A 24,004-nucleotide genomic window follows, 5' to 3' on the forward strand; every position below is an offset into this window, starting at 1 on the left:
TTAACTTTAGAAAAAGATTTAGCGTATGAGTAAAAGTATTTAGGATTGACTTTAATTTTATCCACTGCTCTCTTTTCACCTTTATCAAGATGGTGGACTATAGCTTCCTTGATCTCATAGCAAATTAATCCAATTTCGTCTTCAAGTTTCTTGATTCGAGCTAGGTCATTGGCACACTTTGCAGCAGAGAGACGGGTTTTAAGTCGTGACTTCTTCCTTCTCAGCGAATTATAAAGCTTCGGCTGGCCAGTTGGTGGTCGTTTCCGAGGAACATTTTCCAGGCATATATTAAGCACTGTCCGTGTAAACTCTGCGGGAAATTCTTCAAAAGTGCTTGCGTCTCTCAAGTCCTTCCAATTCACTCTGTTCAGGATCTCAGTAATCGGTTCGAAGTCTGCCCGATTAAAGTCTAGGGCTCGGAAGCTCATTTCGTCAAGATATGAAGCCTGAGTTTATTGTACAGATTATGTTCCTTACTTGATAGTAGATTTAACAGTTGTTTATTGTACAGATTATGTTCCTTACTTGATAGTAGATTTAACAGTTGTTTATTGTACAGATTATGTTCGGCCTCTGCAGAAAGATGAGGCGGGGTACGGAGGAGAGAGCTGACGACAAGCTGGTCACTACTGAGAAGTAAGTCAGATAATATCACGTGATATACGTAACTTACTTGATAATATCACGTGATATACGTAACTTACTTGATAATATCACGTGATATACGTTACTTACTTGATAATATCACGTGATATACGTTACTTACTTGATAATATCACGTGATATACGTTACTTACTTGATAATATCACGTGATATACGTTACTTACTTGATAATATCACGTGATATACGTTACTTACTTGATAATATTACGTGATATACGTTACTTACTTGATAATATCACGTGATATACGTTACTTACTTGATAATATTACGTGATATACGTTACTTACTTGATAATATCACGTGATATACGTTACTTACTTGATAATATCACGTGATATACGTTACTTTCTTGATAATATCACGTGATATACGTTACTTACTTGATAATATCACGTGATATACGTTACTTACTTGATAATATCACGTGATATACGTTACTTACTTGATAATATCACGTGATATACGTTACTTACTTGATAATATCACGTGATATACGTTACTTACTTGATAATATCACGTGATATACGTTACTTACTTGATAATATCACGTGATATACGTTACTTACTTGATAATATTACGTGATATACGTTACTTACTTGATAATATCACGTGATATACGTTACTTACTTGATAATATCACGTGATATACGTTACTTTCTTGATAATATCACGTGATATACGTTACTTACTTGATAATATCACGTGATATACGTTACTTACTTGATAATATCACGTGATATACGTAACTTACTTGATAATATCACGTGATATACGTTACTTACTTGATAATATCACGTGATATACGTTACTTACTTGATAATATCACGTGATATACGTTACTTACTTGATAATATCACGTGATATACGTTACTTACTTGATAATGTCACGTGATATACGTAACTTACTTGATAATATTACGTGATATACGTTACTTACTTGATAATATCACGTGATATACGTTACTTACTTGATAATATCACGTGATATACGTTACTTTCTTGATAATATCACGTGATATACGTTACTTACTTGATAATATCACGTGATATACGTTACTTACTTGATAATATCACGTGATATACGTAACTTACTTGATAATATCACGTGATATACGTTACTTACTTGATAATATCACGTGATATACGTTACTTACTTGATAATATCACGTGATATACGTTACTTACTTGATAATATCACGTGATATACGTTACTTACTTGATAATGTCACGTGATATACGTAACTTACTTGATAATATTACGTGATATACGTTACTTACTTGATAATATCACGTGATATACGTTACTTACTTGATAATATCACGTGATATACGTTACTTACTTGATAATATCACGTGATATACGTTACTTACTTGATAATATCACGTGATATACGTTACTTACTTGATAATATCACGTGATATACGTTACTTACTTGATAATATCACGTGATATACGTTACTTACTTGATAATATCACGTGATATACGTTACTTACTTGATAATATCACGTGATATACGTTACTTACTTGATAATATCACGTGATATACGTTACTTACTTGATAATATCACGTGATATACGTTACTTACTTGATAATATCACGTGATATACGTAACATACTTGATAATATCACGTGATATACGTTACTTACTTGATAATATCACGTGATATACGTTACTTACTTGATAATATTACGTGATATACGTTACTTACTTGATAATATCACGTGATATACGTTACTTACTTGATAATATTACGTGATATACGTTACTTACTTGATAATATCACGTGATATACGTTACTTACTTGATAATATCACGTGATATACGTTACTTTCTTGATAATATCACGTGATATACGTTACTTACTTGATAATATCACGTGATATACGTTACTTACTTGATAATATCACGTGATATACGTTACTTACTTGATAATATCACGTGATATACGTTACTTACTTGATAATATCACGTGATATACGTTACTTACTTGATAATATCACGTGATATACGTTACTTACTTGATAATGTCACGTGATATACGTTACTTACTTGATAATATCACGTGATATACGTTACTTACTTGATAATATCACGTGATATACGTTACTTACTTGATAATATCACGTGATATACGTTACTTTCTTGATAATATCACGTGATATACGTTACTTACTTGATAATATCACGTGATATACGTTACTTACTTGATAATATCACGTGATATACGTTACTTACTTGATAATATCACGTGATATACGTTACTTACTTGATAATATCACGTGATATACGTTACTTACTTGATAATATCACGTGATATACGTTACTTACTTGATAATATCACGTGATATACGTTACTTACTTGATAATGTCACGTGATATACGTAACTTACTTGATAATATTACGTGATATACGTTACTTACTTGATAATATCACGTGATATACGTTACTTACTTGATAATATCACGTGATATACGTTACTTACTTGATAATATCACGTGATATACGTTACTTACTTGATAATATCACGTGATATACGTTACTTACTTGATAATATCACGTGATATACGTTACTTACTTGATAATATCACGTGATATACGTTACTTACTTGATAATATCACGTGATATACGTAACTTACTTGATAATATCACGTGATATACGTTACTTACTTGATAATATCACGTGATATACGTTACTTACTTGATAATATCACGTGATATACGTAACATACTTGATAATATCACGTGATATACGTTACTTACTTGATAATATCACGTGATGTACGTTACTTACTTGATAATATCACGTGATATACGTTACTTACTTGATAATATCACGTGATATACGCTACTTACTTGATAATATTACGTGATATACGTAACTTACTTGATAATATCACGTGATATACGTTACTTACTTGATAATATCACGTGATATACGTTACTTACTTGATAATATCACGTGATATACGTTACTTACTTGATCATATCACGTGATATACGTTACTTACTTGATAATATCACGTGATATACGTTACTTACTTGATAATATCACGTGATATACGTTACTTACTTGATAATATCACGTGATATACGTTACTTACTTGATAATATCACGTGATATACGTTACTTATTTGATAATATCACGTGATATACGTTACTTACTTGATAATATCACGTGATATACGTTACTTACTTGATAATATCACGTGATATACGTTACTTACTTGATAATATCACGTGATATACGTTACTTACTTGATAATATCACGTGATATACGTTACTTTCTTGATAATATCACGTGATATACGTAACTTACTTGATAATATCACGTGATATACGTTCCTTACTTGATAATATCACGTGATATACGTTACTTACTTGATAATATCACGTGATATACGTTACTTACTTGATAATATTACGTGATATACGTTACTTACTTGATAATATCACGTGATATACGTTACTTACTTGATAATATCACGTGATATACGTTACTTACTTGATAATATCACGTGATATACGTTACTTACTTGATAATATCACGTGATATACGTTACTTACTTGATAATATCACGTGATATACGTTACTTACTTGATAATATCACGTGATATACGTTACTTACTTGATAATATCACGTGATATACGTAACTTACTTGATAATATCACGTGATATACGTTACTTACTTGATAATATCACGTGATATACGTTACTTACTTGATAATATCACGTGATATACGTTACTTACTTGATAATATCACGTGATATACGTTACTTACTTGATAATATCACGTGATATACGTTACTTACTTGATAATATCACGTGATATACGTTACTTACTTGATAATATCACGTGATACACGTTACTTACTTGATAATATCACGTGATATACGTTACTTACTTACTTGATCTTGTTCAACTGCATATCAAACTTAAGAGGGTTCGTCGTTTATGTCACAAAATAACGAAAAATCAGGGTGATCCAAAACTTTTGTAATAAAATGGTTTTAGGAAGTCAGAAGAAAGAGCTCCTTCCGCTGACGAGGCCTTAGAAGGCGCTGTGGAAGAGGCAGCCGGGGTGCGGGAGGGGTCTGTGGAAGAGGCAGCGACACAGCTGAAGGATATAGACTTCAGTGACTGGCTGAATGAGCACCTGTGTGAATTGGACCTGACACACGAGCAGGCGGAGGAGAAGAGTGTAGGGGAGTGGACGGAAATACGCCTCTTCCTCAGCTCCACCTTTATTGACACACAGGCGGAGCGGGATGAGATTATTAAAACTATAATCCCGGAGATAAACCGGAAGATGGCCCCTAACTTTATAAGGATAATCCCAGTAGATTTAAGATGGGGCGTGCTGGCTGAGGAATGTAAGAGCTGCTATGATATTCAGAAGACTTGTCTGAATCAGATAGACAACTGCAGGATGTCGGAGAAACAGAGCCCCTGGTTCCTGGGGCTCAGAACCTCTCGATACGGCTGGCTCCAAAACGAGGTAATGCCCAGTCAAGGTTTCGAGACTCCTCAGAACTACGGCTGGATAGACAAGTTGAGTGGGACAGAGAAAGCAGTGAGCATCACTTCTCTGGAGGTGTGCCATGCTTCTCGTGTCCCGGAGACTCTACCCCCCTACCCGACTGTGTTCTTCTATCACCGTCAGTTCACCCCTGCAGCACAGGAGAAGCTGAGTGGGGACGAGCTGAGGTGGGTGTTTGATTTCGAGTACACAGCTGAAGAAGTTCTGGATCCCGAACTGAAACATCAGTACACTCTTATTGACAAGGCTGGAGCCTATGCTAAGGATAAAGACGAGCTAGATGACTTCCTGAAAGACCAGTCTCACATGTTGTACTCTGATTATAGTGCTGATTATAAACAAGCTTACTACACCAACAAAAGGGAGAATGCTAAGAGCTTCGGGGTCGGCTACACCGACAACTTGGGCGAGTTCGCGCAAAAAGTTGAGCGAGATCTGTTGACGGCTATAAAAATGAACTTCATTGTGCCTGATGCAAGCAACCTTGACGGTTATCTTTTTGACACAATTCAGCATGAGAATGCCATTAAATTAAAAGCATCAACATTTGTTGGGAGGACAGAAATGGCAGAGGAGACGTTTGAACACACTAAAAGTACTGAAGGTGAACACACGCTGATACTGCACGGGGATCCAGGTTGTGGTAAGTCAGGGTTACTGGCTGCTGTGGCTCAACGCACTATCGACTGTAAAGGTAAAGACGATTTCGTGTTCGTGCATGCAGTTGATTCCTGCCCGGGCTCCAATCTGCTAGAGAAGTTTCTCAGGAGACTACATGTAAATTTAAGAACTTTCAGACGAGAGCGCGGGGAGATCAACATATCATCTGATCCGCCAGAATCCATTACTGACCTGAAGCAAGAGCATCACTCCTTCATCATGAGCACAGCAGAGCAGTATCCAGGGAGTAAGTTTGTAATAATTGTAGACGCTGTGAACCAGTTCCATAACAGTCTGGGAGCATGGGACATGTGGTGGATGATTAGAGACGAGGGGGCCCCCAACTTGAGGTTTATTATATCCACCCTTACGGAGGAAAACAACACTTACAAGAACGCTATGATATCATGCAAACACTCACGGTCACTTGAAGTCTCACAAATGTCCCAAGAAGATCTGGTAGACATGGTGAACAGAACACTGGAGAGGTACAACAAAAAGCTCACTAATTACGACGACAGACTGCTGGGAAACCAGATTGAAGTTCTCCTCTCTAAAAGCTCATCTCCTCTGTTTCTCATTGCAGCCTGCGAGGCTCTCAGAAAATTCGGGATCTTTGAGAAGGTTTCAGAGTACATAGCTTCCTTCCCTGACAGAATAACAGGACTGTTTAGTTTCCTGGTAGACGAGTGGTCGGGGGAGTACGGTAAGGATTTCACAGAGGACGTGTGTGGACTGATATGTCTGTCTAAAGACGGACTGCTGGAGAACCAGATTAATGACCTACTGAGGTTCAAAGAGGAGATGGTTCAGGGAGAGAAAGGAGGTTTCCTGTATGACTCTTCTTTCTCCAGGATATACGACTCTGTCAGTAGTTTTCTAGCGGCCGGGGGTGGGGGTTACCTCAGGTTCTTCCACGACCAGCTTAAATACACTATCAGGGATAAGTTTCTGGACGATACATTCTCCCAAAACACCCACCAGTGGTTCTGTGACTTCTTCATGGCGATCATCCAGCCCCAACTCTGCAGCCAACCTCAGGCGAAAACTCCAGATTATTACGAGCACGTTCTCAACCAAATTGTGCATCACCAACTAGAGGTGGCAAGGGTTACTCAGTCTTTTGAAACTTTCAAACTCACGCTGAGGAATATCTACTTTGTAAGAGAGCGGATCCAGTTTAACCAGCATAACAATCTTAACAATGAGTACCTAGCAGCAATAGAAGCTGCTCCACTAGACAAGGCAGCCTTTAAACTGTGGGCTAAGTTTGTTCAGCTTTACACACCAGCTATCAAGGAGTTTCCTCAGTTCGCGTACAACATGGCCACTAACCAGGCCCCTAGCTCTGTAGTAAGTCAGGACACTCTGCTCCTGTCTGCTCCGGAGCCTCAGGTTGGTTACCCCCTCTCCTGGGCTAACATTCCTGCTGCTGATGACCCTATTTCCGTGAAGATACCCTCTTTAGGGGTCGACTGTGTAGCCTCTTCGGTAGCAAAAGATGTTGTTGTGATAGCAGCTAAATCCCACGCTGGTATATACGACTTATCAAGTGGGGAGACGCTACACAAACTACCAGTGAGTGCCTACTCAGTCCACCTAGCAGAAGGGGAGGAGACCCTGTTTGTGGGAGATGGGGAGGGAGTAGTACACTCTTACGATGTGGACTCCGGGGCCCACAAGTGCAGCAGTGAGGCGGGAGAGGGCTGTATTACCTGGCTTGGAACTGACAGAGCGGGGCTGGTTATCGCAGGGCCCGGGTACTCCAGGAAAGCAATATCTTGGGACGGCCACACCTCAGTCGGTAAATACATGGTGCTGGATCCAGAGGACCTGAGTCTAGTGAGGAGCTGGGGGTGCGAGGACCCTTCCTTCCATCACTCCTACAACACAGCTACCCACAAACTCATCAGCTCACACAAAGGATTCCTTGCTGTGTGGGACCCTGACTCCGGGGAGAAACTCTTCACTGGATCAGATGACAGTGGGTGTATTTATTGTGTAGACAGTCACCTGACAGAGCGTCTAGTTATATCAGGTAACAATGAGTTGCAGGTAGTTGAGTGGGAGCTAACAGAGCAGGGTCTGCAGATACTAAGGAAGGTGGAGCTGCCCTGTATCAGTGGCTGGGCGTATGGGGGAGTGTGGAGTGTGAAGTACAGTGTGGACGGGGATCTGATCTACTGTACTGAGCCACAGTCTCAGAGCATCAAGATCTACAACAAGGAAAGTGAAAAGGTTGGGGAACTGAAGGGACACTCTGATTGTGTAATGAAGATCTCCACAGTGCCGGGGGAAAGTAGAGAGATCCTCTCCTCTGATAGAGACAGTGTTAGTTTTATATGGAGCCTGCCCTCCTCTGGAGATGTAGACGCTTGTAAACAGGAACTTGATGAGAAGGTGCAGTGGGTAGGGTTCAGTGTAGGGGAGGAACTGTTCGCTACAGTCACAGACAACCGATGCAGACTGTGGGACTCCGTGGATCTCAAGGTGGTTAGGTCTGTAAAATTTGGGGGTTTCTACAGGTCTAAAGGAGCATTTCATCCTGATGGGGAGTGTCTGTTTTTAAACTCTAGAATGGGAGTTCTCGTCTACAACCTCCAGCTGCAACTACTGGAATCTTATCAGGGTATGTTTCTTGTTGTAGTTTTTAAAATATTTCATTGTGTTTAGGAAGTTAATATTGACTAGTTTAATCTTAACATTTCAACACAGCTGATGTAAAACGACCTCAGTGCTAAAGAGTGAGGATGGTTCCACCACTGATCTGAAGATAACACCTGATGGCAGCAAGTTCCTAGTGACAGAGTGTAGGAACAGTAACAGTGAGCTGAGCAAGGCTTTTGTGTGGAACTGCTCCGATCCGAGTTCTGCTTCGGAGCATCTTATAAAAGAGTAGGTTAAACTTGTTAAACTTACTAGGATAACTAAGTTAAACTTGTTAAACTTACTAGGATAACTAAGTTCAACTTGTTAAACTTACTAGGATAACTAAGTTAAACTTGTTAAACTTACTAGGATAACTAAGTTAAACTTGTTAAACTTACTAGGATAACTAAGTTAAACTTGTTAAACTTACTAGGATAACTAAGTTAAACTTGTTAAACTTACTAGGATAACTTTTTGCTGTATTATTATTCCCCCTTGAAACAATAATTAAATAATGTACAATTGTAATTTGTACACGTGACCACCAAAACAGTGTTTTCCCATCCAGGGAAGCATTATTTTACCCTACGTCATGGGGGTTAAATTGAATTAGTTTCGTACCCTCAGGGCCTTTTCAAAGAATTTTCCTAAAATTTTCCGAGCGATTTAGTGAAAGCTCACGTCATCAAGATCTAAAATTTTGCCATAAAAAGAATTTTACCGCGGTTACACCACTACGCACAATCAGTTTTTCCAATAATCATTTCAAGTGAATAGTTGCTCTAACCAATTAACCAAAGCCCTCTCGCTTACCTGGGACCGCAGAATTTCATGTTCATTGTAGGAACCTCCCGTGGGAGTAGCTACTAACTAGTCACTAGGTCTACGCAATTTATAGGGCTCCATCCTATAAGAACCAGTATAGGATCTAACTACGCCTGGTATATAGTACTGACTACAAGTCTTAATAACTTGCGGTCTAACTACTAGTAGCTAGAGCGCTCTAATGATGACTAGCTTGAGGGTCTTCGGGATCGATAGTCTCCACCAGTATGGTGTTACTCTAATTCGCCAAGAACTTGTATCCTCCTGAAACTGTACGAGTTAAGCTTGTGATTAAATACGATTTTCTGTGTCAAGGACTCAAATTTACTTGTGGCACTGCACACTTTTAGTAATTGTAACGACTCAACTTTCAATCATAGTCTCAGAGACTTGCAATATAGCAGTTTTAGCAGTTGTCGTGTAAGCGATTAATGACAGTATATGAAAAGACCAGCAGAACATCTGGTCATCAAGGTAAGTAGTATCAAGTATCATAGTATAGTACAATAAAATATAGTATCGACCGAGCTAACCGACCTTAGGATGAGTAGGAGGGGTGGACAGTTGAAGAGCTGGTTCTCTAATCTGCATATCGCCACCGCAGCTTAAAGAGTCGACTTTCCTCAACATTGTTTGTTTTGAAACCCCACGGTGGAGGTTGGCGTGTGCCGCAATTTATTAATCAATGGTTATTACATAAATGAAATTATAGAAGTCACAATAAAATATAATAATGTTAAATAAAATATATTAAAATAAATGCCCTACTAAAAGTACTATATAACTAACGGTCTGCAAAACTGGTTGAAGTCGCAATTTGTAAACATGCTAATTACTATTTAGTAATAATAGATAAAAAGTTTTGCGCGGCAGATGTAAATTCGGCAATATAAATGGCAGTGAAATTAAAATGATATGTTGTTGATAAAAGATCATAGTCATTTGTCGCGAGTGATCTTTCTTTACGCGTTGTCGCTTACTTATAACTCGGTGCTGTAGTCTATTTGCAAGCGCCCTTCTCTTTGAGACTTTCTTAGCCCAGGTATACTATAAAGTAAGAAATTTGGCCAATTTTCATCGTCTCCTGAGCTTTGCAGCTTGAGGAGTTCGCGCTTAGCTGAATTTTTAAAGATTTCAATTGAAAAGGTAGAACTTGGAATAGTTATATCCTTACTTAGTTTTGTAATAGAGAGCATGGGTCCTTTGAAGAAAAGAGTATTTCTAAATGTTGGGCTGTTGTAAGTTGTGAACCAAGAAAGGTTATGTTCGTATGTGGAATTATAGGTGGGAATATCGTGAGGGAAAAGTTCTTTGATGGATTTAGGGAGAAGGCTTGGCATGTTCCTTACTTTGTGTAGTAGAATAAGAGCGTTTTTTACAATGACGCTATGGACTGTTAGGATATTATGCAATCTAAACGCACTTTTTGTGTGCTCCGGGGGATTGCCGTCTTTATATCTATAATTTACATATCGGTATCCTGACATAACAGCTCTAATTCCCTGCTTTTGCTTGGTGAACAGAGATTCAATGTGACATTTTGAGGCAAATCCCCACACTAAAGAACAGAAATTTAGATGGGATTGGATAAGGCTTTGGAAAATGTTTAGGCGGGCTTTGATAGGTAGAAGGTGCTTTAGCTTATACATAACTCCGAGGTAGCGACCCATCTTTATTCTAACTGCCGTAATGTGTTTTTTCCAAGTGAGCTTTTCGTCTAGGATCACTCCTAAAAATCTTGCTTCAGTCTTACGTTCGATTACAGTGTTGTCAATGGACAAATTAAAGCCGCTGAAGTCGATTCTTTTTCTAGTGAAAATCATGTAACACGTCTTTTTTACATTTAAAGATAGCCCATTAGCACCTACCCAATCTACAAGACGTGAAATTAGCTGATTAGCTTTTAATTGTATTTCTTCTAGGGTGGTTCCACTAATTAATATGTTTGCGTCGTCGGCATAAAGGATGAACTTTGCAAAATCACTAATTCCAGGTAGGTCGTTTATATAAATTACAAATAAGAGAGGTCCTAGAATGCTACCCTGAGGAACGCCGTAAACTATGGGCATGCTAGAAGAGCAAGTTCCGTTTAAAGTTACGTATTGAGATCGATTACAAAGGTAAGATCTAAACCATTCGTGCGCGACTCCCCTGATCCCATAATGGTCAAGCTTCTTAAGCAAGGTCTCATGATCAAGCACGTCAAAGGCTTTACTGTAATCGAGCAGGAGCAGTAGGGAAATTTGTTTCTTATTCAGAGAGTGTAGTATAGAATTTTGGGCATTGAGCAGTGCATGTTCGCACGATCTTCCTGGCCGAAATCCGTATTGATTTTCGAAAAGAGAATCGTTCTTATCTAAAAATTCTAAAACACGAGCATGCATAAGTTTCTCATAAATTTTCGAGAATGATCCCAAAAGAGAGATCGGCCTATAATTAGCTACTTCCAATTTTGAACCACCTTTGTGGATAGGAACGACTTTCGCAGTTTTTAGAGCATTTGGGAAGGTACCACTGGAGAACGAACAGTTAATGACATTAGCTAGTGCCCTGGTAAAGTTTTCGCAGCTGTTTGCAATTTTCAGTGGCTCAATTTTACAATCGAGTGTGGACTTGTTCTTAAGCCCTGATATTATCTTTTGGACTTCACCGTGTGATGTAGGCTTAAGAAACATCGAGTTACTACACGAAGCCTTAAGAAAATGCTTGAAACCACCTGGGTCAAAGGTTCGACGGGCAGCGATTTGCCTCTTGATACTGGCTGCAATACCGGAAAAGTAGCCGTTAAATTTCTCAGCGACTGCCAGATCGGAGCTTATAATCGTGCCATCGTCGTCCTTCAGACGGGTGTGTCCGAACTTTTTTCTGTTACGGTTCAGGAGGCCATTGATAATTTTCCATTGACTTTTAGAGCAGTTTTGGTATTTGTCAAACATTTTTTTATAGTACTTTTCTTTGGCTAGATTCACATGTTTGTGACAAAACTTTTTCATTTTATCATACGCGTCGCAGTTTTTTTGTGATGGATTTATAGTTTTGTCAAAAAAAAGTAACTTCTTGCGGTTGCATGCCGCCTCAAGCCAGGGTAAGATCCAAGGCTTTGGGTCAGCTCTTTCGAATTTTCTTCTCGAACTGTCGCGCTTCAGGGGGTATGCAGTATTGTAGTGTTTCATGTACGTTTGATAGATGGAATTGTATTGTTCATCAGCGCACGTTGAGGAGGTAGCATCATCCCAGGTCTCACTTACAATAAGCTCTTTGAATTTAGCATGATTAGCTTCGTTAAATACACGGGCCTCTAATTTCAAGCTAGTGTTGTTGTTCTTTACACGTTGACTACGGAATCGCTCGTTCAAACTAGGTGTGGCTCCTAAACTAATGGTCGTGCTAACCGCGAGATGATCTGACATATCCAACGTCACGACATTACAACTAATAACGTTGGTCACGTGATTAGTATACACGTGATCAATAAGCGTTGCACTGTGGTCAGTTACCCTGGTAGGCTTGGAGACAGTCTGGGCAAACCCATATTTTTCTAGTAAGCTTATAAGATCCTGGCTGTAAGCGTCGGTATCGTATTTTACAAGATCAATATTTGCATCACCCAGGAAGACTATCTGTTTTCTGGAGTGTCTATCAAGACCCCTGAGCACGTTTTCAAACTTTTCAAGGAATTTTTTAGGGCTTGTGGATGGCGAGCGGTAGAAATTTACGATGATTTTTGTCTTATTTCCGTTTTTAAAATTGTTGATTTTAAGCAATTGAAATTCTCCGCAAGTAACTTCTTCTGGACTCAGATTGAGTTCGAGTTCCTGTATTTTATCGTAATCACAAACGCGTTTGTTAACATAGAGCGCAAGACCACCTCCTTTTCCAGATTTACGTGCAGGTTCTTTGATAAAGGGCTCGTAAAACTGTTCGATTTCAATGTCGTTCAGACCATTAGGAAGATTAGAAATTTTACAGTTGGTTTCATTGAGGCAGATGAGGTCAAATTTGGAGAATGTTTCTATTTCTTCTCTAAAATTTGAGATATTCTTCACGAGTGATCTAACGTTTAACGAAAGTATCTTAATTTCGCGATTGCTAGGGGTCTTGATATTATCAGGGTGTTGGTACTTACAGCTAACCAATATCTCCGATATACAATTGTTGAGATCGATTTCGCTGGAATCTATATCATCAGTAAGTTCGCCTATTTGATTCAGTACGTGAGAACGAATATAGGGGTTAAAAGTGGGGGTTATCGTATTGTAATTATCATTAAGTTCGTAGGAAGTTACTCTATAGCCAGGTATTAGGTTTAGACAGCATGTAATACAACCTTGTCTATGCGTCTAAAGGTCACTGACACACGACACGAGGTGACGCCAGGTTCGGGGTGTATCGCATGCTCCCAGAAAAACTGAGACTCTGTGGTCATTGCGTACACTGTGCCATTCCCTAGTTCGTGTTCACGTCGCTCATCAGTGACTATGTTACGGAAAGTTAAGGTGCGAGTGGCCCCAAAGCTGGCAGTGATGATTTCACCCGTTAAGCCTGTTTCATTATCCGAGTGAAACGGGATAGAGTCTGAGCCTGTCTGGTATCTAGTGACCATGCAAGTAACGTTATCCCTATTGAAGGTGGGATCGTCTAGTTCCTCAGCTATACAGTCTAGTATCTTATTTACAGCGTGATCAGATGGTGGGTAGGCCTTAGCGCGATGGGTAATACTGCCGTAACTGTATTTACTGGAGCCGAAGTAAGAGACGTCACGTGATCCTATGCGTTGAAAGTCCAGTCCATCACAAACATTATGCGTTTCAAACTCAAACTTTGATCGCAAACTTCTTACCGGAGTAGCTTCTAGTACTTCCTCGTGTCCGGCTGGCGAACCTGTGACGAAGGTTGAGGGATCTGAAGTAGTGTTGGGAGTAGAGTTCCTAGCGACGAGAGAACTAGAGCTCCTTATCACCTCCTTGTATTCGTCAAGCGTCTGTTCGGCTTTTTCCAGCAGCATGCAAAAATCGGAGGTTTGCATGCGGAGATGAGTCTGATCGCTGGCTGGAGATGAGTCTGATCATCTTCAGTCGCACGGAGGCAGAATCAGGGCGTCATCTTAGGGATCAGGGCAGGAACAGAGTAGAAGTGAAGAGATCCAGAGGTTCAGTGTCGGAACGATCGGAGGCCGAGTGACCAACTCGAAGTTGGAATAATGGAACTGAGTAGAAGTGGGGAGAAGTCCAGGTCGTCATCTCGAATAGTCTCCCAGGTTCTGTTAATTTACCGTTTAAACTCAGAGGTCCGCTAATTAATTGGTCGTATCAGCTCGGTTTGTCTCGTCCTGTCCCGGTGCACTGAAATATGAGATTTCGCCGTCAGGACACCGGTTCGGGGGCTCCGTGATTGGTTGCTATTCGTACGGTTGCTACGGTGATTGGCGCGCTCCACAGTCTGATGGGAGCCTCATCACTGCAACTCTTAATGAGTTTTCATTCGCTCCTAGGCAGGTGTCCCGTCCGGTCCATCACGGTATGAACTAGGTATGAAGTGTAAGTGTCAACTCCCAGTGCTCAGTTATTAACTGAGCGACAAAAAGAATAGGGGGCCGAGGTTCTTACACGTCCCTTTCTTCCAAACTGGCGTCCCGCCATGAGTCTATCTGCGTTTTTGGAATCGGGGAGTTGACATGGAGAATGGAGGTTGACATCAAGGGTTGCTTGGGAGAGAGATCCACGATGGTTAGGAGTTGTTGGCCCGGTTAACCTTGGTCGATACATTAATACACTTCTAAAAACGTGGTTTCGCCGCAATAATTTAAGTTAACCCGGTTGTAAATAGTTAAAATAAAACTTGTTTTTTTTTCTTTACAACAAACATTTTGCCAATTATCTTTTACTTTAGTTCGTAAATAGTTTTCGGCATTAGGCCAATGGTTATTGATGAATGGAGCTGTGCGGTGTTAAGTGTATGACTTTGAATGACTAACAATATCGCCAACATTTGTTAGAAAAGAAAAGTTACAACTGCAAGTACTAAGGCACGGTTTGTGAAAAGCTTCTTCTTCCTCATTTATTCAAGCCGAGGGTTGCGACTGGGTGATCGCAGGTAGAGGGTTCCCATGATTGGGAGACCATAACCTGCTTTCTTCGGGCGGACCAGCACTCGCCCACTCGGCAGAACCGAGATTTTAGTGCGTTTGTGAGTGAGTGTGACCTAAGGTTCGACGGTAAAGGAGAGAGGCAGAGAAGGAAAAAGAGGGAATTGATTTTATCATGGAACGCCTATGACCAGGTCGTATCCAGACATCTACTCAGAGGTTTGGAAATACCACCATTTTAAAGAAAACTACCTCCTATTTATAAAAGTCACACTACTATACTCACGCGCCGCCATTACTGGAAAGTTCGTTCTTCGTCCTGTAAGCCAGGGTAGACTGGATGATATCCGCTTGGGTACATGTATTGTGATGCGTAAGGTCCGGGTAGTGTGCCATCTTGCTGTTCTGCTTGTCCGATGGGTGCTGTCGGTTTAGGGGCTTCCCCTGCATTTACCACTAATGATATGTGGCTCTCTGATCTCGGTAAGGTACTGCATCGTTCTTCGCCATATCTTTCTAAGCCGGGGTCTCGGAAGTGCACTCTGGTTGAGTTTCGCCTGCACTTGCAACACGGTGGGGGACACATATTAGTGTTAGGAGCGACAAAGTCTTTGATCATTTTCAATACCACAAATGCCAGCAGTGTGACCCCTACGATGCATGCCATTTTGAAGTACTTGGGGATCATTTTGATATTTTGTATGGTGTCTTTAATTATTGGTTGTGCACCCGACATAGTGGCAATCTCCTTTTGTCCTTCTTTCAGCTTCTGTAAGTCCTCCTGGAAGTTTTCACGTCTTTAGCCAAGCTCTCTGCTCCCAGCCCCGGAATTTTTATCATATCCTCTCGATCTATCATTGGCGCCAGTAGAGGTGGTTTGTGGTACATGATACTGTTGGGCGCCGCATTCTCGGGACTGTGTATCACTATGTTACCGAAGCTAACACTCGTGGTATTCCGATCCCATTTCACAAATGTCACCTGATGCTCCGGCATTATTCTTTCCGCCACTGATGATGTGGTTTGCATGTGTGGGTGAGAAGTACCTTGTTCCGAGGATGTGTGGGACTCTATCTTTATCGCCGTCGATTTAGTTCGTAGAATTAGTCCAGCTGGTGTCGAATTGTAGATTTTCAAAATCTGCATCGATTTATGTCGCTGTCGCCGTCTGATACAGAAGATGGGGAAATTCTGTGAAGAATTTCGAAGTTTTCGCCAGTTGCCCAGTCGCTAGGTGTCTTACTTAGGAGTTTTGGGCTAGCGAGGTGTATTCCCTTTTTCTTTTTTTTTTTACCTGGAGTACTCTGCCTAAAAATAAAGTATTTATTGCCGACCATTGAGTTGATCACTTCAATAGTGCGGAACCATACGAGGGTAACACATATTTACGAATAAAATCAACAAAAGTTTAAAGCACAATTCAAGTTTGTGGACACATATTAGTCTTATAATTAAACACGTAAATTTATATATTTGGTATTTGTTAATATATCAATTCCATTTCCACAATCTTTTGTCAATCAAACTTTCAAAGTGTTCCCCAAAATATCGTCGTTTTGGACAGAAACATAACATTTATTATTGTCGAAGATTCGCCCAAGATGTGATCACGTAAAATTCTCGGAAAGTAGCCCAAAAGTTTGAAATTCGTACGTAAAAGTATTAGTATGTTCACAACAACCATTTTCGCCGTTTGCGTGCCGTAAAACAACAATTTACATTATAACGCACAAGTAGTCTGTTCGCCAATTTGGTTGACCTGCGCACTTTAAGCTCAGGTTGCTCTACTTCTAGAGTTGTGTCCGCCTGAGGAGCTTCAACTGCTGCTTGTGGTTAATTTACTACTTCTAAGTCAGTGGGGGCTGCAGTACCAGAATCTGTGTGTTTTTTTTTTCTATAAGTTTGTAATTTACACTAAATGATGGTTTATCATTATGAATGTAATGACGGCTTGTCTCCGATCACCTTTGCTTACCTTACTACTCACCTTACTTTTTTTTAATTTTTTTTTTAAATGTTTTATATAACGGCCCAGTGCCCATATTGGTTATACTCATATAATATTTCATTAAACTAGGCGCAAACTACCGCTTATTTATCATTATAAATATCATCCCGCTTCAATATCAACTTGGCTATTTCTATACCGCCGCAGGCTATTTATATCGCGCCGCAAAACGTGCTTTAATTATCATTCTACGATCTTCTCACTTTTGGAGGAATAAAATAACCGGTCAACCTTTATATACATAAACACATCTCAATTTTTATACCGGTGAGCATCATCATTTATATAGCGCTTTATCGGAATATCTCATTTATATAGCGGTTCATATGCACGTGCAATTTATATAGCGGCGAACTTCAACTTTAAAATGTAGGCGGTTAATCATCAGTTCTATTCTAAGAGCTCTATTCATAAAAGTGAGGTTGCTTTACTACAGTTGCCTAATGAAACCTTTTACCTGGTGAGATGAATGGTGAATGGGTGAATTGATAAGTGAATGAATTTGATGTACCTGATGATTACCTCCTGTAGCTATAGCTGGCCACTGTAGTGCGCCCTCACTTATCCTTACCTTAGGCCCCTTCCAGCCATTGCCACCTGCCACCTAATTTGGCAGGTTTTACATTAAGACTGATAATCAATTTGAAGTCTTAAAATGATTCCTGCAAAATTAACCGAAAACCTGCCTATTTATCGTATTCGTGCAGAGATTTATCTCACGTAATTATTTAATCGAGTTGTTGATTTATAGAAAAGCCTGCAAAATTAACACAAAACCTGCCTCACCTTTCACCTACTCTCGGCAGGTTTGCTCTATTTTGGCAGGTTTTCCGTTAAATATAAAGTCGAATGCTGCAGATTTAACGCAAATCCTGCGTAAGCTGAGATAATTTAAATCAACTTGTGGCGTGATTAAACCTATATTGGCAGGGGTTTTGGATAATTTGAGTGTACAATGTAATGATCGTATAACCTTATTACTAGGTAGGGTGTAGGACTGAGACTTGGTTTGTGCAAAGCTACAGAAGTAGAGAATGCTACATGCCTACATGGCTCTATAGTTTATACTTTTATACATGCAGTCACTAGTCAGTGGCGAAACGACCGCCCGACACTCCGGCAACCCCTGCTATGCGGAAGGGGGATGGGGCCGGGGGGTGCAGCAGCGGCCTCTTAGGTACGTTTCGCCACTGCATATTATACTTATAGTCAACTGTTACCAACACGGGGTCTATGATAAGTTTGAGTATAAAAGTATAAAAACCGATTATTGGAAAATAACTGTTTTGTGTTTGCTTAACTTCAGTTCTTAGGTTGCCATTTTTAGATTAGATTGCTATGTTCTTAAGTAGTGAGGACAGCACTTTTTCAGTTGCAGTGCCTCTACCTGTTCATTGTTCACATTGTAAGATTTAGTGAATGAAGTGATTCTGAAAGAATCTTCAATTACAATTAATATAATAGTTCTAAATATTCAGTTATTTTCAGATTATGAGATATTTGATCGGAAATTTGTCACACGTTAAAGTGACACTTAATAAGTTGGACCTTAATCGAAATTCCTATTCACGAATTGGAAATAGCTCGTACTATAATTTATAGGTTGACCTCCCACATATGCTCTAAGTGGGAGGTCAACCTATAACTCAAATTATTGCTATTTACCAATATTAATTGATCACTGATGTGGCACTTTCAGCGGAAAATTAGTAATAGAAAGCGGACAAACCAGTTTTGGTGAAGGATGTATATCTTATACTCTTATAGCAGTTGTACACTGTACAGCAATGCTAAGGTAATGAGGTAATGCTGTAATGGGACTACTGCGGACCCTCTACCGGCCAAACATATTATCTCATTATTGAAGGGTCTAGACTGTAATATAGATGTAAGAACTTGCTAAATTGGGAGGTGACTGTTTTTAAATGATCAGATGCTTGCTTACTAACTTATTAAGAATGAGAGGTGATAGTGATTTACTTTATCTTGACACGACAGTTAAGTATTTAAGCTTAAGAAACCATGTGGAGATAAACGGTGCGAGTGATATAATACTTAAGATATATCGAAGAAGGAAAGCCGCAGTTCTGTGAGGTAAGTAATGATAAACGAGAAGATCTGTAATTAAGGGTCTCCAATTGGCCAAGAGAATATAATTTATCTCCAATCCTAATAATAATTGCTCCCCAATCTGCCCAACATGAAAATGCAAACAATGATAAGTTTAGTACTGAGAACGTTTATCTCAAGATAGGTAAATCAAAAAGTGCTAAATGATTTCCAAAAGTTGAATAATTTGGTGATAGATTATGATAAATCATAATCTATTTGTTTCCGATTGTCCGTTTCTGTTTGTTTGCTATTTTAAACTCTTGAGCACTTTTAAAAATGTTTGTAATATTCAAGAGTGTGACGTATGAAGTGTCACAACATGATTGGGACTCTTTAAAAGCAAAGTTTTGCCTCACGGACATGCACGAAATGTGGTTGGAAGCTGGTTTCTCATCAAACGATGGAAATCGGATCACGTTAACTGTGAACTGCCCTCTGACCTTCAATGCGTTGAAGTTGATACCCTCCCCACGACTGCATAAGATCATAGTCCATTCAAAGCGCTTAAGGCAGAAGCGAAAACGGAATGCCAGTGAATCTAACAGAGAACAGGAACTAAGACCAGTGTTGGAATCAGAGCCAGAACCAGCTGTAGTAGTAAGAGTTCGAGAACTGCATGCACTTGAACCTGAACCAGCAGAAGTACTGGATCCAGAACTGGTAATAGAGCCTGAACCAGTATTAGAACTAGATCCAAGACTGGTACTCGAAGAACAAGTAAGTTGCAAATTAATGCTGTCATTAATTAGTCTCACTACAATTATGATCTTCTAAACTAATAAAAGCTGTAATATATTCTTTTGAGTGGCTGTTGAACGTTGGTCATTTCTCAGGTTGAACTGCAGGTACTTGAACCTGAACCAGCAGAAGTACTGGATCCAGAACTGGCAATAGAGCCTGAACCAGTATTAGAACTAGATCCAAGACTGGTACTAGAAGAACGAGTAAGTTGCAAATTAATACTGTCATTTAGACTTACTACAATAATGATCTTCTAAACTAATAAAAGCTGTCATATAATATGTTCTTTTGAGTGGCTGTTGAACGTTGGTCCTTTCTCAGGTTCAGATGGTTGTGGTAGAGGCAGGTGAATATTACATAACACCTCTGATTCAAGAAAACAACAATTTCAAGAAAACAATTGGTAAATCGGTTGCCATTATCAAAGTACTGGAGTGTCGTGGAGCATTAATATTGGTGCAATACTTTAAATCAGCTCCGGCGGGAAGGGATAGAGGGATTTTCCGAACATGGGGGGAAGCTGAGGAGATGAATCCAAGCGAACTGCTACAGAGAATCACTCCTCCGACCCTTCCAAGGAGAAGTTGTGGTGCCGTGGTAATATTCAAAAACTTGCCGGATCAATTGAATATCCGGTAGAAATTAGAATATCACATGAACATTTGTATCATTAGTATGATTAATATATTATCAGAATTCACCTTTCATATTATGAATAGTTTTATTTAAAAAAAACTTCAACGGTCATTCATTTGACTGAAGCTACCGGTAATAAAATGTTTTTCCTGAAAAAGTTTGACATCGAAGAAGGCAAAGACAATCAGTGTAGCTGCATCGGATTCGATCCGCAGCGGATGAAGGTGTACATTGGAACTAACAATCAGATAGTCGTCTATACATTAACAGCAAAGAAATTAGTCATCGACAGAAAAAGCCGTCTTGAGTTTAGTTTATCAAAAAGTGGAGTGGTGGTTTGCTTTGAAGCGATGTCAATAAACAACTTAATCTGTATTGATGAACTGGAAGGGAGATGGCTTTGCTACGATTCCGAGAGAATCGCGCTATTCAGGACTGACTGCAGTGGATTCGGAACAGACATCCAATATGTTGCTGTTCCGGAACCAGTAAAGTTTGCTTCGTTTGACAAGAGGTACCATCAAAACACATTCCTTCTGGTATTGCACAGAAAGCCATCGACAGTAGTGCGTGTAAGATTTACCGATGACTTCTGCATTGTGGAAAGTTTTGAAGAAGTGATCACAGTAAATGACCGAATTACTGCACTTTACTCAGCAGGTAAGTTCGGAAATTTTACTTACGTGATCACAGCTTCTCAACGCCTTTTTGTCCTAGCCTCCATGGATTTTGGGACAAACTTCTGCAGAGCTGTGAACTCTGCTTATAAAGCAGCCGGCTACATTTCTGATACCACTACTGCAAAGAATGCGAGAAAACCGACAAGCAACGAAACGTTGGAAGAGGCAAAGCGGTTTTCGCAATATTTCAATAACCTCGATACAAGCTCTAAAACACGAACAGGTTGTGCATCAAACGCTTGAACTTCTATTTCATATTATAGTATTACTAGAAAAGTAGAAAGCCTGTGGTCATACTCATAGGGTAGAAGCTAATAGCATTCTTCAATACTTTTTTATCAAATTGTTAAAAAAGTGATTACTGATTATAGGGGTCGTTCACATTATATTACATAATCAGCCGAGGGGGGAGGGGGGTTTCCAAATTATGTATAACGCTAGTGTAAATGTGTAATTTTGACATATTAGCTATGTGTAAAACTGATTACGGAGGGAGGGGGGAGGGTAAAAATTGTTCAAAAAGTGCTTACGTAATACGTGAACGACCACTTACGCAATAATATGTGAATTACTAAAATTAATTTTATCTTACAGGCAAAGCAAGTGTCACAGGACCAGACGGGTCACCCCCATCAAAATCTGTCAAATGTATAGATGTTACAGTCAAGTCCCTTGAAATAATTCTGTCTCGGCTGGGATATTTGAAAACGGGGAACTTAGACAAACTACAACTGTACACTGCTGTAAATGAAGCATTTATAGAGCATGGCTTTGCAGCCCAGCCGGACGGCACTCTTCATACATTCCTTGACTATGCCATAGGTCAAAGAAATAATAGGCTTATCATGTTGCAAAATCATTCGGTGACAGCATTTTCCTGTCCCAAACAGTACAGGAAGCGCTACTTGGAAACTCCATCGGAAGGTTCACTGCCGTCAGAGGAAGTTGACAGCATGGTTAAAGAGCTTGCCGTTACCTTAGCTAATGGGCCAAAGTACGTTGTTATTTCCAGCAAGACAAGCAAAGGCAACACAGACCTCACAAAACTGTTGTCAGCGGTAAATATCGCAAAAGCCCAGCCTAGGCGCACCACCAGGACAAAATACAAGGAAGAAGCTGGCTATCGACCCGTCATGAACACGCAGGTTATCCAAGACGCTAAAGATAGAATTATCTTTTTCGAAAATGACTTGTTCATGTTTAAAAATGCTGACGGCACAAACAGTATCCTGATAATCGTGGAAAATATTTCACAGAACGATTTTATTCTCCATAAGGCTGTCGTTGGCAAACTCGTCCAAGAGTGCCACGACCATGCTGACTGCTTTCAGTTAATAGATTTAGAAGAAAAGTATGTCAGTGTTGAGGAAGATGCGCTTCTAACTGATCGAACAAGTGGTCAGGTAATGGGTTGTCCGAGTTATTCTGTTAATAGATGTTACAGGGTATCAAGCTCATTTATGCATGATTTTTACAACCTTGTCAATGTGTAATGGTATAATACTGGTATAATACTGGTATAATGCTGGTTCAATGTTTAAGTTTTTAATTATGTTTTTTTGCAATTTGCAGGTAACTCTTCGTAGTATTTTAAATTCAGTTCTCAAAATCCTAAAATACAATTATTGTTTTACTTTTTATAACTTAAGAGGTGTATTGATTTGAAATGAAATTAAAAGATTGCCATAGTTGTCGGAACTTTGTGCATCATTACGCCACAGGAGGTTCAATTTTATTGCATGGCCAGTCAATTGGTGGGACAGTACTTTTCAATACGCATGACACCGTAGAATTGAAAAGTAGGAGTACTAGCGGTTGGGCGACAATTGAAATCCCGACAATTGACCCCCCGAGTATTGACCCCCCCCCCCCCCCCCGACAATTGACCCCCTGGCAATTGACCCTCCGAAAATTTGGCCCCCCCCCCCCCCCCCCCCCCCCGACAATTGACCCAACAAATATATTTATTATACTAACCCTAACAGTAACCCGTCGTTTTTGGGGACATCTGTCCGAATTTCGGATCATATTGTAATTCCGGTTCACATTCGTATTTCACAAGCTCACGGTTAATTTCGTGACGTTGCTCCCATTGTTCGAATGCTGATTTGATCCATTGAGATCTGATCCATCGATACTTGATTGACTATTTAAGGACAGGATTGTGCTAGCCGTACACTAACAAGCTGTCGATCACATCACAGGACACAGCCTACATAAGCACATATAGCCTATAGGATAGCAGCCGTATGGAGATCAGTTATCGCAATCCACAATGGCAACCAATCTTCAGTAAACAGACCCAGATCTGCAGCAAACAGACCCGAGAGATCTGGAAACGCTATCCATTCCTGCAAACTAAATCCTCTACCGACAACAATCCAATGATGCTC

The 24,004-nt window shown here is 39.7% G+C and overlaps 1 protein-coding gene across 2 annotated transcripts in view; it reads left to right on the top strand.

Moving 5' to 3' along the window:
* The first annotated feature begins 521 nt into the window (after positions 1 to 521).
* LOC134824595 (telomerase protein component 1-like) overlaps positions 522 to 24,004 on the top strand; it is a 49,009-nt gene continuing 25,526 nt past the window's right edge. For both annotated transcript variants that reach the window (XR_010161440.1, XM_063836499.1), the window contains exons 1-3: positions 522 to 636; positions 4,690 to 8,504; positions 8,611 to 8,770. Coding sequence is in view for 1 of the 2 variants with exons in the window: in XM_063836499.1 (XP_063692569.1) it covers positions 563 to 636; positions 4,690 to 8,504; positions 8,611 to 8,770 (4,049 nt within the window). In the remaining variant the exon portion in view is untranslated. The remainder of the gene's footprint in view (positions 637 to 4,689; positions 8,505 to 8,610; positions 8,771 to 24,004) is intronic.

This window comes from Bolinopsis microptera, chromosome 12 (assembly GCF_026151205.1).
Source record: "Bolinopsis microptera isolate Bmic1 chromosome 12, MBARI_Bmic_1.0, whole genome shotgun sequence".
NCBI classification, from domain to species: Eukaryota; Metazoa; Ctenophora; class Tentaculata; order Lobata; family Bolinopsidae; genus Bolinopsis; species Bolinopsis microptera.